This window comes from Triturus cristatus, chromosome 11 (assembly GCF_964204655.1).
Source record: "Triturus cristatus chromosome 11, aTriCri1.1, whole genome shotgun sequence".
NCBI classification, from domain to species: Eukaryota; Metazoa; Chordata; class Amphibia; order Caudata; family Salamandridae; genus Triturus; species Triturus cristatus.
Window position 1 is genome coordinate 857,018,033 of NC_140594.1, and position 17,552 is coordinate 857,035,584.

Below are 17,552 nucleotides of genomic sequence, written 5' to 3' on the forward strand. Positions count from 1 at the left end.
ATGCAAGAAATACAGGAGAGACTACATCACAGTGTTGCCACCTTTCCAAAAGAAAAACACCTGCAATTTGTTTATGTTTTGAGAGTATGCACAGACCCGGATGTGATACTTAAATAGAACTTCTCATAAAATCATCTGCATTTGCCACATTTTTTTGTTTGCTTTGTTTATCAGTCAAGGATCATTGAGGCAGCTCTAGGGCACATTTTAAAGTGCTTTCATTTTTTTATTTACTCTTTGAATATGTATTGGAAAGGGGGACAATTACCGGCTTAGGTGATTTTCCAAATTTTTGTACCAGCTAGGACAATAAAATAATGGTCATGCCAGTAGAAAACTGTCCATTTGTCAACCATAGCTTTACAGTAGGGAATGCATTATAGGAAATGTGCTTTGCAGAGGGGGTGGGGGGCATGCACTTTCGAAAACATTCTCTCAAAAGGAGATAAGGTATTTACAGGAAATTTGCTTTAGTGGTGAGAGTTGCCTTTCAGCAAATGTGCTTTACTGTGGAGCATGGCATGTGGACCCGCAGCTGCAACCCCTAGCTTGCTCCTTGTGACTCTTGGCCTCAGAGCTAGCAAAATGAGTACCAAGAAAACAGGGGCGACACTGCATTCCTGGTTTTCTGCCAGCTTTACATCGTACAATGGATATAAATATTCCATTATTCAATATTAGTGTAATAAAAAATGGAGCACACTTTACCTGGAACTGCACCTTGGTTGGAACCTGCGGTAAGTAAAAATGGTTGTAAATGTGTGTTGTGTGCCTGCTTGCAAGTGAGAGTGTATTTATGTGAGCGAAAGCATGTGCATGTCTGAGCATGTGCTTAAAAGTGAGTGACAGGTAGCGTGAGATTGTGTGACATTGAGGCCCAGGTTTACTAGTCTTTGACTCAAGGCAACACTGCAGCAAAGTTGCTGTGCTACCTTGTGTCAAAGGGAGAGATAAACAATGTACCATATCTAATAAGACATGGTGTATTTTTTGGGCTCCTAGCGCAGGTGCATTTTTGGCAGCCATTCACTAGCGTACACACCCTTACAACGGTGTGTGCATTTTCTGAAGCATAGGTTTTTTAATTCCAGTACAAAAAACTATGCTTTAAGGCTTTTCCAACTTTGTATATGTGCTGTACAATGCAGCACACATGCAAAGTTAAAATTAAAAAAAACAGGATAATTAAAACATCTCCTTGTTACACCTGCCGCGGGTGGTTGCAAGGGAATACCCATGCACCACCGATGGAACGCCCCCTTGACACAAAGTAATGCAAAGCAGAGCGGCTTTGCATACTTTGGGATGCTATCCAATACACATCCTGATTTGTGTGGTCAATATTAAATCCCACCCTAACACTTTGCGCTAGATTTATATCACAAAAATCATGCAAACCTGTGGCAAAGCATCAATAAACCTGGCATAAGTGACAGTAAGTATGGGTGAGTGGTAACAACTAATATCAAGGGCCTGATTATGAGTTCCTCATTATATTCCGACCCGTGTGTAAACCCCTGTTTACGCACAGGTTGGAAATACGAGTTAAATACGTCAACCTTCATTACATTTCAGCAGCTAATACCTCCCAAAATTTAACAGTGGAAATGTGTATGGTATTTTCTGTAGCATGCGGATTTTGGTGTGTTAAACTCCAACATCTGCATGTTATTCCCCAATAACTCATAATAGGTCCTATTTATCACACCCAATAATTAATGAATGCCAGGGTATTGTTTATTACCATGTGCGATAAATAGCACCTTTACTTATAATCATGCCCTAAGAGTGAATAAGAATGAGGAAGAATGAGTTTAGAAGGGTGTAAGAGAGTGTAATTGAAAATTAATGAGAGTGTGTGTTAGTGAGAGGATGAGTGAATGTAAGTGTGAATGGAGCAAGAATGTGATGTGATGCTTGTGAGCTTGTCAAAGGCTCTGGTATACTTAAGTTAATTATTGTCTTATTGAGACACCCAAGGCAAAATACTGGCGCTGTCATTTTTGCAGACATTCTTAGTATGCCAGGCAACTGTGGCAAAATACTGGCACTGGCACACTAGGGGAAATTCTTGGCATAAAAGGCACCGCCAGTACAATACTGGTATTGGCATACTAGAGGTAATTCTTGGCATATTGGGCTCCTTTAGAACAATAGTGGCATACTTGAAGAAATTCTTGGCATGTGCACATCAGTGGCAGAATGATGGTATTAACATAATAGACGTAATTCTTGACACAAAGGTGGACAGCCTGCATAAGTGAAGGTGGCAACCATGGCAAAATACTGGCCCTGACATACCAAGGTAATTGTTTTACATAATGGCCACCTATGGTATATGGATCAAAAAAATATAAAGGGGTGCCCATGACAAAATGCTGAACGGTTCAATAGAGGTCGTTTTTTGACATATGGGGGCAGCCATAGCTCATTTTGAAAAAAATGGGGCCAGCTCCTGGGGAACGTCTAGTTTTATTGGCTTGGCACACTGTGAAAGGATTTGGATAAAATCGAGTTTAAAATGCACTATTTCATAACACTCTTTAAAAAAAAATTGTCAGGGAGAGAAATGCCTTAGAAATGGTCTGGTTTGCTCTCTCACTACAGATCAGGGTAAGTATTTTGCCCGATACCTTTCAAAGATCGAGTAAGCACCATAACATAAGTGGTATCTAAAATGGACATTTGCCTGTGTTAGGTTATTCTACTCAGCATTCAGTTATAATGGAACTTCGGTGATGTAATTTATGTGATTTCAGGGTCATGTAACATAGCTTCTTGGGGAAAAAAAACAGGGTCAAGAGTCATATGATGCCACTTCTTGTGATGTTGTTAAGGTCAAAAGGAATGTGATGTCACTTCTGCTACCCTCAGTATTTTGGTAAATCAACACCCATGCCTTTAATGTGTATCCTTCATTCAGAACAGTCTGTAAAAGTATTTGTCCTTCTCTGTGGAAAACATTGGCATTTATTTCTAGTAGGATGTGAAAAACAGATCTATTCACGTGTGACAATGGAAAGTTACTGTAACGATGGAGTTTGAAGCCTAACTTGCCTTATGTTAGGTAGACTACGCACTTTCATTACAATTAAGGCAGTTGTCATCAGCTTTGGACTCTTCTGTCTGGTTTCCTCTAGCTCTTTCAGTTCAATTAGCAGGTCACTTTAAAGTTCCTCTAATTTCACATCTGTCCTTTTTCTTTTTTTTCTGCCGGTTGCTGACAGGTTCTTTTCTTCCTGATGAAATTATTCTACAATTCTTAAAGAAAAGAAAAACACATACAGCTCTAATTAGTGTGAACTGTATAGGAGTCAAAAGCAATTTTAGGAATCCTCCATCTATGCTTCCAAACCACTATCCTTGAAAATCCTCAACCAATGGAACGAGCTAGATAAGCTATTCCCTCACAAGCACCATTTTCTTCAAACTCTTTTAGTTCATGAGTAACATTAGCAATGTGCACGACAAAGATATTAATCTGGTTACCTATTCTAGGGATGTATGCACAGCATTCTGTAGCATATATGACCTTGCAAACTCCGCCTTCCTTTTCTAAAAGCATATCTAAAGCATGTCTGTTCTGGATGATCATAGCCCTTATTGCAAGAAGCTCCTTGTTAATTATGGTTAGTGCACCAGTCGTACTGGTGACTAATTTATCTACCAAGGTTGACACCCATCTAATCTTTACATCATTTAAGGCCACTCCTACCAAAGGTATAATTGCGCAAAATATATCACCCAAAATTTGTGCAAACCTATGTCTGCTTCTTCTCAGGTGAGTGTTATTCCTTGCTTCTATATTGTTAGTATTATAAATCCTTGGAAAGACCAAGGCTGAATAACTGCTTCTCATCCAGTTATGAGGCAACGCACAATATATATTCCTTCATGTCCTGCCAATACATTTTCCTTCACTAAATAATTCTGGTCATATACAATCCAATCAACCATTTCTACTGTCTCATTTCCTTCTTGCTCTCGATCAATACATAGCTTCGCTCTCTTTGCCAAATCCATATTTAAATTTGGATGTAAATATTTCTTTCCACTTTTGTCCTTCCCCTCTCTCAGTCCTTCCTTGACTCCCTCTAGCGCAACTTCCTTTTCCTTTTTTATCTTTTCGTTAAACTCATCAACAAAAGTTCTCTCAGCATGGCTAATTTTGTATGAAAGCTCACATGCATCTGGGGAAGTTAAATTGGAATGTGCAAGAGACAAGAGGCAAGAAAACGTTTTCCATATGTTCTAGTTTACACACCCACTTATGAAAGTTCGAAAATAAAGAAATGTGATTAGTCGCCCGTATGTGTATATTCAAAAGATTGGTAACAGGTACTACGTTCTCTAAAGGCTGCTTATAATCAGAATAAGGCAGCTTAATTGAGTCTTGATGATATAACAGATTCAAGGATTCAAGGACACACTAAACAAAATTGTAGGACAAAGGGAGATGCTAGCATGAAGAACCTTCAGCTGCAGAGGTAGGAAAATAAGAACAAACAAACAATTTTCTACATGCATCAATTTTACATATTCAACAAGCATCTGAATATAAACATTACGATCAAAAATACCTCCGGAATCCAACCTTGCATATCTTTCCTCACTGCTTTTCTTGGTTAATAACTATAGTTTGCTTCATTCTATTATGATTAGGTGAATCATTTCCCTTTAACAGAATAGAAATCCAAAAGCAAGCCAACTACAGAAACTGCTTTGCGAATAGCCAAAACAATTAGGACAATTTTGCAGCAAATCTGCAAGATGGTAATGTTGTTATAGATCAAGGTAGAAAAAAGTATCAGTCTTTTGCTTCAGTTTGGTTCTTATTCTACCCTACTGTCTCTACACTATCTTGAAATCTACAATGGCAGTCAACTATGTCAACTGGATACTTATGAGCTGTAAGGTTCTTTAACCAAAGGACTAAGGTAAATTGTCTCAAATCTTTCGACAGCAATGTTCCACAAGTTTCTCATGTCTTTTGTCTCCTCAACTGCTGCCTCTGTTTTCATGGAGGTTTGTCAACAAACATCTGAAAATCACTTCACTCCTTAAGAATTAACAGGCACATGCATCAAGAAAAGCTTTTGCGAGTCCTTAATTGCGAACATTAAGGAATCGCAATTAAGGACTCGCAAAAGCCTATGCATGTAGGAATCTCTATTAAAATAGCGATTCCTTAACATTCATTAATTGCGACTCACAAATTGCGAGTCGCAATTAATGAATGGCTTCCCATTCATTCCTATGGGCCTCCAGGCCCATAGGAATGCATTGGAGATTGCGGGAGCAATTTGCGAGTAACAGTAGGTACTCGCAAATTGCTCCTGCAATTTCTAGGGTGCAAGGGTGTCAAAATGACACCCTATTGTACCCATGTATTTGAACTCTGCACACATGTTGCATACACACATGCTCTAAGGGCATGTGTGTGCGCAACATGAAACTTAGAAAAATGCAAATAAGTGCATTTTTCTAAGTTTTAGCAAATTACCATGAAGTCCAGCTTCATGGTAATTTGCTCCCGCTAATAGCGAAATCGCTACTTTTTAAACTTTAATGCATTGCATTTAAGGAATCTCAATTAGGGATTCCTTAAATGCAATCGCTATTTAAGGAATCGCTATTTTGAGATTCCTTAAATTGCGATTTTTGCATTTGGGATGATGCATCCCAAATGCAAAAATACCGGTCGCAAAGGGGCAGATTCTGAGAATCTGCCAGTTTGCGACCGGTTTTGTGGTTGATGCATGTGCCTATAAGTCCAGTCAAGACCAGAGTACTTTAGCTTCAGTTTTCTCACTCTCTTTGATCTCTTTGTTTCGGGATGATCCAAGTCGCTGTCACTAAATTCTCCTTGTTCATTGTCTTCTTGTTCCTCTAGCTCGCTATCCTCTTTAACCGTCTCTGGCCTCCTTGCTTTTGAAAGTATTCTTCTTCGCTTGTTTTCAGTCCTTGACCATTTGTCTCAGTGGTGCACTCTTTCCTTTGAGGTACTAGTTACTTCTGACTCAAGAGCCACAGTATCATTCTCGGATTTCAGAGCTTTCTCTCACAGCTTCTCCTGCATCATTGTCAGTCAGCGGTGCACTTGTACCTGATTACTATTTCTTAGTTCACCAGGAGTTAACAAAGTTTCAACAGATGCAGTGTCAATCTTGATTCTTGAGCTTCATTGTGTGCTGAATGTTCTCTAATTATTTTAAAATTATTATTCTGGCTGTATTTCAGATGGGTGGTGCCTCAAATGTTCAGGTTGGACCTCGTCTTTTTCTTCCAAAGCTTTGGAAATTTCAAATTGAGCTATGCCCAGAGAATTAGTGGATGTTGACTCCACCTCTTCCTCTGCTCGTCTCACTGTCTTTGGGTGTAAAGCATGGATCCAGTTTGGAAGACCTGCACATTTCACAGCTGTGTTGGTTATGAGAATATCCTAGTATGGGTCTCTCCAACGCTCCTCCAAGCATGACTTGTGAGCGTGCTTTTTCATATGAACCCAGTCTCCAGGTTTGATATCATGACAAGGAGCAGATCTCACTGCTGCTGTCATCAAGTCAACCTGATGAGAGCTAGAATGCACCACATCAGCCAATCCTTTGGAATAGTCGAGAACTATGTCATCTGTAATATTCACAAGTGCAGGAGCAGAAGGAATTCTCATAACTCTCCCCATCAGTGTCTCGTGGAGGGAGAGTCTTATTTACCTGAACGGGGTACTTTGAATGCTCTTGGGCACCAGTGGAAGTGCATTTGGCCATTTGAGAGATGTCGGAGGCACATGGTTTTGCCAGCTTTGCTTTGATAGTCCTGCTTACCGCCCATAGCACTCCTGATGCTCCTGGTGATTAATTGCAGTGAAATCTTTGTCAATGCCTAAGGCTGGTCACAGTAGCTGTATCAGCTTGTTCTTGAAGGGATTCTCTTGATCTAATTCAAGATAAACCGCCATTCCAAACATTGAGATCAACTCCAGCAAAAGTATTTTTGCTAAAGTTAGACTGCCATATTTTTGAGTGATACCCTAAAGGAATACGTCATACATCCAGTTTACTCCCATTTTCCAATTTTACTTTCAGGAGCCTCGTGCTGTAATTATTTTAGCTTGTTGAAGGTCCGTACAGTGTTCACCAACATATTTGGGACTGTCACGTTTTCTTCACTGTATTGTTCATCTAAGTCAGTGATACTCAAAGTATCGGCCAGGTGCCACATGCGGCCCTCCTGACCTTTACATGAGACCCCCTGGTCAAAAGCATCACTGGGCTTCTGTTTACCTGACTCAGCACTAACAGTGAAAAAGAAGTTAAAGGAACAGGCAAGCCTTTATGTAAAGGTTAATTGAAGTTAAATAGAGGAAGTAACGAGGCTACTTATCATTAGAAACATATTTATTTTTAAAGACATCTTGCAGCAAAAGTGTAAAAAGATGATCTCTGCCAAATTCAAAAAGTGTGTTTCATTAACATACAGAACTGTTTCACCTTAGTACATCACATTATATCAGTGCATTGAAAAATATTTTTTTTTTTTAAGTGATAGTTTTCAAACAATGTCAAAAGTGAACTAAGATGCGAGTCAGTTGTGAAGTGCACTCTTTGGGCTAGGTTCCTATAACACATGAACAACATTATAGTTTATTAAATCAAAAATAGGAGAAGGTTTTGCATATTACACATCCCGATGTCATGTATTTTGACATTCTTTTAGATGTGATAATGAAGAAAAAGGAGGGGAAAGTGAAATGAAACAATTGTCTAGGATCACACAATTTGGTAAAGGGGTGGGGAAGCTGGGATTAATTCCAGGTTTTCTGGTATCACATTGTGCAATTCAGCAAAGTATATGCTTTGCTTCCAGTTCACTCACCTTACTGACACCGCCCCCTGGAGCACCCTCCTCCAGATCACGCACCCTGCTGGCATCAATGTGGCCCTCACTCACATAACAGACAAAACATTTTGGTCCCCGAGAAAATGTTTTCGAGTATCCATGATCTAAGTGAAGTGTGCTGGACTCAGAAACGAAATTTCTTGCAATCTTGTCAGCGTCTCTGTTATCTGCGGTATCAAACTTATCACCAGTCCTCTGGACAGCACACTTCACAGCAGCTATTTCCTGCGGCAACTGAAGTGCTGTCAAGCAATTCATGAGGTTCAGATAGTTGTGAATAGGGGACCCAGAGAAGGTCAAACAACCTCTCTGACCACAACTGTCTGAAGTCAAGGACGACACCGAATCCATACTGGCGGTCGGTGTAAATGGTAACTCTCAACCTATCGGATGTACAGCATGCCCTATCAGAGCTACCAGTTCAGTCACTTGTGCAAAGGTTACCAGACACTAGTAGGATACTTCCATAACCACATGTGTGGTATCAAAGGTGTAAGCGGCTCTTAAAACACCATGTCTGTCTCTCAAGCAAGAACCATCAACAAATAATGTGTGATCAGTTTCCAAAAGAGGTATATGCAAAATGTTTGGTCTCGGTTTTGTGTATAACTTGGTTACATCAAAGCAACTGTACTCATACTCATCACCTTCTTCAAGAGTGGGCAAAAGAATTGCAAGGTTCAATTGTAGATCCACAAAGAGACATTTTCAGCAATGACTCTTTTATAACATGTAAGAAAACTATTTCTTAGGTGTCGTGCTTGAGTACAAGTCATGAGACTCTCAGTTGAGTGGGAGACCATTACCATTTCAATGAGCACGTGGCCTATTACAATGCCCTCACTCTGCTGTGTGCTCAAACTGACTGCTGCAAACTGCTTTTAGGCAACCAGAAGGTACAGAGGCTACAGAATCGAGAGTGGATGAGAAATAAGCCACAGTCGCTTCACCTTCACATGTGTCCTTGTCAAAATAGGCAGGATACCCCCATCACGTTTATAACAAAATAGCACACATTCTTTGTTGTAGTCTGGCATCCCAGGGTGCACTGCAGGGTAAATGTGTGAGCTCTTGGAATGCTTCCACGCTTTCTGAATCCATTGCTACTGGGCTATTGACACCATTATGCGTGAGCCTCTTTAGGGGCTTCGCCACAAGGGAAACTTAGGAATCAACTGATGACAGTAGACCACTATTCCCAAGAGCATTGTAATTTCTCTCTACATGGTAGGATATTGAATCTTCAGAACTGTCGAGGTGCACTCATGTAACATTCTCCTTCCTTCTTTCTCAATTTGATGTCCTGGATACCCAACTTTTCTCTTGCAGTACTGCAATTTGTTGTAGGAAACCTTGTGCCCCTTCTCAGCAAGGTGGCCAAGTACGGCAATTGTGTCTTGTCTGCATTTCTCTTTTGTCACTGATGCTACAAGCAAATCATTGATAGATTGCACCATTGTCAAACTGCACCGCAACTGTAGGGTCTCTAGATTTTCTTCAGTATATGCTTAAAGTATGAGGGACTTCCTGTATACCCTTGGGAAGCTCCACACCACACAAGAGTCTTATCTTGGAATCTGAACGCGAAGAGATACTGGCTCTCTTTGTGGAAGGGAATGGAAAAGATTGCCTGACACAAGTCAATGACTGAACCATTCAGCGTCTGTGGGAATTTGGAAAAGGAGTACAGCAGGGTTTATACCACTGAACAACACAGAGCCACTATTTTCTTAATTTTCCTCAGGTCTTGTATTAATTGACATTTTTTATTCGATTTCTGCAAAGCCATCATCAGGGAGTTACATGAACTCCAAAGGACCTCTTTCAGAATGTCCTGTTCTATCATATTTTTAATGATTGGTGTTATACCACCTATTGCTTCTGGTCAGAGTTTTTATGGGGGCAAACGGCATCTATTCTTAAGGTAATCTTGAGGGGGTTGGTACTTTTGATCAGGCCAGTCTCTTCCCCAGTATAATTCCACCTTTCCTCTTGCACTGTTTCCTTTAAATCAGGAGTACGTATTTTTGGTGAGGACAACTTGCAGCCCTTCTTGGGACTTTAAATTGAATTCTGCATCAAGTGCCTGCAGTAAATCAAGCAGTTGAGTTTGGAAAGTGGGTCCCTTCCCCGCAGGTTCAAGGGACTCAAATTGCAAATTACAAATTGGTGATTGTCCCTGACTGAACCTATTTTTACTGGAAGTGGAGCTGAAAGTTTATTTGTGCACTGCTGATTGATGATGCCTACAGCTTGGATTTCTCTTCCAAGAGGTGTTGGTTCGGAACCACAACAGTTCTGACAACTGAACGAGTGGCTCCTTTATCAATCAAAAATGATGCAGAGCACATTCACTTCACCTTCCACATATGGACAACTCTTATCCACTTACAGAATTGCAACAAGCACACAATCCTCCTCACCCCTCTGGCACCTTCACTGTGACTAACATAACATGTGTACTTGTAAAGAGCATGTTCACCCTGAAAGGCCGCTTCGTGCTGAATAAGGGTTGTTTATTTTTACCCGAACTAATGGTACTCATTTTATCAACCTAAGAAGGATGAAAGGCTGAGTGGACCCACTGGAATTTGAACCTGTGACCATGAGGTCAAACACAGGCTCCTACAATGGACACATTAGTCCACTAAGCCAACAGACCCAGCACTGATTGACGATTCTGATGGCACTCTTGGGCATCATGGAACCTGGGACATGTAATTTGTGTATGGATTCTGAGGTACTCTGGGACAGGGTTGGTAGTAAGAGTCTCTATCCTCAATTTGTGGCTGTATCATGGGAGGCTGAGGCACATTCGGAATTATGCTTTTCTGGTTAATCATAGGAGGCTTAGGCATCAGCCTTGCTCCTTCTTGTGACATGGGTTATGTACCTGAGCATCAATGTGCCCTCTATCAGGATTGTAGCACATTCCCTCTTCCAGTGGCGGACTTTGTTGCAAGTGTGGCAAGGAGTAACTTTCTTCAAAGCACCAATATTTGAACCACCAATACTTCCTCTACCTTTCCCTTGTGGGACTACGTTCCACCCTTGTGCATGCTGCATGGCAACTCCCTTCTCGTTTCGTCATCAGCAAGATCCAAACCTGAATCTATCAAGACTGAACCTCTTGCACCACCGTTTTGCGTGAACTTGGACTGTGAAATCATGAATTTCTCTTTTAGTATCTCGTGTTCTGCTTCTAAAGGGTCCCTACAGTATTTTGCATATTGCAAAATCTCATCAAGAGGCTTTGTCTGCCAACAAATCATATACTGCTGTATCTGAGAGCAAACCTCCGGATACAAGCCAAAAACAAAAGTTAAAAGAACCCACCCATATTCTCACAAATTCACATTCAATCCGCTCTGCTCTTAATACACTTGCATCAACTGCTCATAAATAGTATGCACTGCTTCCTTCATCTTTTGTGCCTTCATGAATATCTTGGACTAATTCATCTCTTTCTGATGGACCTTTGTTTTTAGATGTGCAATGACTGCATCATACTTGCCGTTTACCATAGGAGAAGGGCATTTTTTTTCGGTACCCTCGGGGACTTTTGTGTCGGACAGTCTACACCTTACACATTCATCCCACAAATCTTTCAGAATTGCCACTTCAAGCAACATGTCTAGATCTTCCTATAAAATCTTTGAAATGGTCACAATTTGGTCTACCCAGATATACCATTTATTTGGTTTCGCTCTTATCATTGGGAGACTGTGTAATGGAAAAGGTCTTCTCGAGTCCATGGGACATGCACATATGCTCGTCCCTTAGTCTCTCTTAAGGGGTATTCTCTTGCTGCTGCCACCGTTTGATTACGTTTCTTGCCTCTGTCACCTCCTTTTTCCTTTTCACTTCTGACCTCTCTTTCTTTGACCACTGCTCTCTGAACATTTCCAAATCACTCCATTCTCTGACAAACTCTACCAGTTCCTTAACATGGGTTTTCAGTCCCTGCAGCTTCACTGCCTTCATATCCTTATCACATATTGTCATTCTGAAATTCTTTCATAACTCTTTCCTTTGAGACAAATCAAGTTTGCACTCATCTGCCAACCATGCCATTTGAGTATACAACTTACACACTACTCTACCAGCTTCCATGCTCATGTACACTAATTAATTCTAACCATAGTGTCTCAGAAATGCGTTTCCCAAGTTTCCCTTTATGATCTGCCCAAATGTTTTTCATCTGTGTGACATTTAATCTCTAAGGAATGATTCCCGTAGGTGGGAGGGAGGTTTCGGGAGCTACAATTGCTGTGGCCCCTTCAATGGTAGGTAAATCAGTGGCTCCTCCTTCTAGAATCCTGGCGGGTAAGGGGATATTCGTGCCAACAGAGGTCTGCAGGATACTTGAAGTTACCTGAGCCTGTGGAGGGCTTGTAACCATGGGTGTCAGGGAAAGACTCATGCATGTCAAAGTCTGAAATTGATCGAGGTAACTGGCGTGTGTGGAATGTTTTGAAACACTGGGGTCTGGGAAGTGCTGGTGTCTGTGTAACTTGGGGCTTCGCTCACCTCTGTGGAGGAGCATGTCGTTATTACTTCTTCTGGGGAATTATGCGGTGTTTGCTCACTGTTTAAAACTAAGTTGTACGGGAGGGTCTTGATCTCAACAGGCCATCTAGAAAAACAACATCCTCATCATCATCCTCACTCTCAGCTCCTGTGTCATTCTCATGGGGTTTTTTTTGGTGGGGGATTTCTCCTTCCCTGGGGCTTCACTGGCTATTCCAGCTTATATCTTTGCGCCAGGTCTTTTGCCTCTCATCATCTTGAACATCTAACCATGTACAGATTTGTTTCAGGTCAGAATCTTATATCTTTCATGGTTCTTCGTGTTTGCTAAATGTTCCCAAAGGCTCAATGCCTCAAATTGTGTGGGTCTGGGGTGGGGCTTCATGTCATATATCCTCGTTCTCAGCTTTTCAAGTTTTGCTATGCGGAAAGTACCTGATAATGAAAATGTTAAGTCCCCATCTTTCTCTGTATACCGATGCCATTGTTTGAGCAATTCACACGTATATAACATTTCTTTGCCACCACATACTAGCAGGTGTACCCTCTGGCAGTCATTTCTTTACCTTGGTCAAGGATTTTGGAACTTTCAAGGAAATGATCCCCATGTTTCATCAAGCATTAACAAACTCTCAAGTTGCTGCAATCATTGTGCAAGCCTCTCATGCAATTCATCCAGTCACAACGCGGTTTCTATTATCTTTCCACCAATCCCACCATGACCTGGGCAAAGGTCAACCAATCACAGCGTGGCTCCAGATAAAAAACAACCTATCCCAGAGCGGCCCCTTCTGACACAATAAGCACAGTGTACAGCACAATTCAATGGACAAAATCAGTAAATTTCTCAAAACTATTATTGTCTGCTTTCCTAAATGGAAAGGAAAATTACAGTTCAAAGATACAGAATGTGCTTTTCACAGCACTCGCAATCTCCACTTGCGGAAGCTCACTTGTAACTGATATGTTCATTCCAGTGCACTGATGAATAAACAATTGGCAATCCAAGTTAATACTTTCACACACTGTGATATTATGTCCCTATCCTGATGTGACTGATAGATCTTCACAGTGCACACCTCAATCCTAGCAGACAATTCAACAAAACAACTAGATCTCAAGATCATGTACTTCGATGAGTCATACCAACTTAAACCACAGCCTTATATCTCAACTTTATTAAGCGCCTGAAACACGAGTAAAATCACACGGTTTTTCAAAACACAAATACAAAACATCAACAAGACAATATTCACTGTCCTAAAAGTCCACAAATCAAAGCCACATTATTCGAAAAATACAAAATCCGACCACTACATGACACTGCACTCTCTCAACTACAAATCACAACTTTGGTTCCTGCTCACACACCTTTACACATGCACAATGCTTTTCCTTACGGATACTCACAAAGTCCCTTCAGGTATCTCAAGACAGCTGCCACATCTCCCCACGGTCAACAGGAATCGGGGATGTAGTTTGGGGCAGAGTCAATTTTAATCTCAGGGCTAAACCGTCTGAACCATGGAGATGCAGTTCTCAGTTTCTAAAGGTCAACTTACCTATACTGGTCCAATCAGTACCAGACAGGACCAGTCAAAATCATGAACTCTGCTACTTATTTAGAGTCCAAAGCTCAGTTAATGTACAGAGTCAATCACAAAATCAGTAAAAAGAGATCCGCAAAATAGGGAGTAGGCATAGACTTGCCTTCTAACGTAAGGGGTAAGGGCTTCCTTTTACATTTACAAATCACACTATATAGGATTCAGAACAAAGGATTTCATACATTTACTACAGTAATGCATGCTTCACAGGTTCCTAAACAATCAGAATAAAGCAAAAGACAAACATTTGCAACTGAATACATTCGACAAGATTCTTAAAATTCTACTACATAGACCTTGTCAAGGGCAGAGTCTGCACATTGAACATAAAGTTACATTATATATGATTCTCCCTGGGACAGCTAGTTTTAACTTTGAATGTGTGGGCTTTATTCAGAACAGTCTGTGAAAGATTTCATCTTTCCCTGTTGAACACCTTCAAAAACATTTCTAGAGAGACATGAAAACAAAAATCTATTCAGGTGGGACAATGAAACATCACTGCAAACATGGAGTCTGAGGCCTAGTTTGTGCTATGTTAGCTAGAGTACAATTTTTCATCATTTCAAGCAAAACAGCTATATCCCTACGGAGTTATCAATCCTTAATTTGTACCAGCGTTTGCAGGGGATGGCAGTGACAATCGTTTTTGAGGATCAGACTTGTTTTTCTTCATTGGACCTTGATGCAAACAAAGAGAAACAAATGCCGAAAGGGGAAAAAGACAGAGGAAGAGAAAGATAGGACAACCGTGAGATAGGGGGAAAGAAGGGTTGAAAAGGAACCTGCAAGAGTATAATAAAGACCCAGAGATTGTAGGGTGGTGGAAGAAAGAGGCATGAGGTAGAATCAAAACTAGTAATTCTCGATATTTGGTAACCATTCATCAATCCTTTCATTCGACAGCACTAACAGAGGGCTCCTGTGATAAACTTTGGGCTTCTGCACCTATTATTTTAACAAATTAGGCACTAGTGGTTGTGGTAAACTGGGCTTGCGAAAGGCTTCTTCTGTTAATGGGAACTTGTTCCAGCAGAAGGATTTTGGTATGCAGGGGTAAAAAAAGATCTTAACAGTTTTATATTAATTGCACAATAACATGTCTTCTTTTCTACACAGGTGATAAAGGTGATTCAGGAAATGATGGAGCTCCGGGAGCTGATGGGCCACCAGGTCTCCAGGGCGTCTGCCCACCCTGCGTGGGTCAGAAAGGGGCTCCTGGTGCCACTGGACCCGCCGGAGCCCCCGGCACTCCAGGGAACAATGGACTGGCGGGTGTGAATGGAATCAATGGAAGCAAGGGGGACAAAGGAGATGTTGGATCACCCGGAGTAGGAGGACCACCAGGAGCCAAGGGAGACTTGGGGCCTCAGGGAATCTGCAACTGCGTCAATGGTGCCCCAGGGCCAGCAGGAGCAGTGGGTCCTCAGGGCCCTCAGGGGCCAGTGGGTGCAGTGGGTCCTAAAGGGAGTGCAGGGGCAAAAGGTGACCAGGGATTGCAGGGGGAAAAAGGGAGCCAAGGGGAGCAGGGGTATCAGGGGATTCCAGGCCCTTGCACCGCGCCTGTGCAGTCTTCATTCTCTGCTATGCTCACCGTTTCCTACCCCAAATCCACCCTCCCCATCCCATTTACTAAGATTCTCCATAATCCTCAGAACCACTTTGACGCTGTGAACTCCATCTACATTGTCCCCACCAATGGCACCTATCTCCTGAGCTTCCAGCTCTCCGTCTATGGGAGGGTCCTTGTGGTCGGCCTGTTCAGGAACGGAAAGCTTGTTTCTAGAGCAGCCCAGGATGCCAACCGGGGGGTCTGCTCGCAGACTCTGGTGATGCGTCTCTCTGCCGGAGACACCATCTGGCTGCAGACTAAGAATGACCAGAGCAATGGGGTCTACTTTGACACGAACAGCGACAGCACCTTCACTGGGTACCTGCTCTACCCTGACATCTGTGATGGTTCGCTGACTCGCAGCCTAGTACCAGGTCCTCCTGCAATACCCGCCGTTTTTCCAGGATTTGCAGGCGAACCAGAGAGCCTCTTTACCCCTTCGCCCCCACCACCTTCAGGCTAAGATGGCTTGCTTTGAATCCCTTCCCTACCGGCTGGGTGTTTTGGTCGGTGCGTCCCTCTTCCACACTTTGTCTGTCTATGTGCACCTGTCACAGTTCATCCTGCTCTTCACCACAACCACAGGAAACAGAGCCTATTAGGGTTACATCAGTTGCTACAGACCCTCTCATTGTACCCAGTGATCGTCACACGTTTTGAGCGAATGGGTGACATCGTGTAGGGTGAACGTAGCGACAGGGTCCAGATACTGGTCCTATAAGCTGATAAATGCTTCTAAAGTCTGGTCTGAATAATCTTTTTCTGCTGCCGCCCTCTCACCCCTCTTCGTAACAACCTTTGCACGCGACCTCCTTCCAGATGAAGCAGAGTTGAGAGTGAGCAAGGATCTCCGTCCGATGATTCGACAGTGTAAAATAAGTGCCCATAGCTGTTGAATAGAAGCGGTGATTCTCTCAAGTAAAGCAGTCCATTACACCATGAAGAGATTTTGTGAGTGTCTCCTTCATAGCAAAGCAGTGAATACGGACATGAAATAAGCCATCTGACTCAGACAGGAAGAAGACTTTTGGGTGGTTCGAAGCAGAGATCCTCTTCCAGGTCAAAGTGCAAAGGTTGCGGTATGAGGCCCTCTAGTGTGATGCATGGATTGCTGTGCCCAGATGATGGTACGAACAAGTTCTGCCAAAGGCGAAGAGGCCTCGTACAAAGATGGCGCACACATTACCCAGGATGCCGCATGCACCCTCTGGCCACAGGGACTGTGGCGGAAATGTCCCTGCTGTGTGTTTTGTATCATGAGGTGCACCCAGTTACGATCCCTTTTACCTCTTCCCACCCTTTCCTAATGGGGTCTGTTTTGTTCATCCTACTGCAGCATTCTTTCTTAATAAAAATGAATTTATAGAAAATATTTCTAAATTTGTTTTGGGCTGTGTTTTATTCAGTTTTTGATTTATTTCAAATGAGAAACAATTTGTAATATACATTATGTACAGAGAAACAGAAGGAAAATAAGAAACTCTTTTTAAATGCAAGAACTATTTTATTGGGATTTATAAAGAAAGAAACAGAAAGAAAACAATGCAAATCAAGAAAACAATCATAAACTGGAGGGCGTGTCACGAAGTGAATGTCAATATCAGGGAGAACGATAAATATACAATACAGAAATGACTATAACAAGGTTGAATGCAATGCACAAAGTTCCATAAAGTAAAAGAGAAACATAAGAATAAGCAAGGGAAGAAGAAGGGAGGGGAAGTTATGGACTGTAATATACAAATGCAGGCCGCCACTTCAGTATTTCTAGACTGGCATGCAGGGCACTTACATCCTATCTGGAATCTTTCACTTTGTGTCAAATGTACCCCAGGGAAAGAAAACGTATCTAATGCCCAAACACCATTTGGAGCTGCAAACCCTTTGATTCACAGAGTTTGCAA

General features: G+C 41.9%; 1 protein-coding gene across 1 annotated transcript in view; it reads left to right on the forward strand.

Annotated features, from left to right (window-relative positions):
- Nucleotides 1-17,028, forward strand: part of LOC146785542 (uncharacterized) — a 39,266-nt gene extending 22,238 nt beyond the window's left edge. The window contains exon 5 of the mRNA XM_085634679.1: nucleotides 15,156-17,028. Coding sequence (XP_085490805.1) covers nucleotides 15,156-16,111 — 956 coding nt within the window. The 3' untranslated portion in view covers nucleotides 16,112-17,028. The remainder of the gene's footprint in view (nucleotides 1-15,155) is intronic.
- The last annotated feature ends 524 nt before the right edge of the window (nucleotides 17,029-17,552 follow it).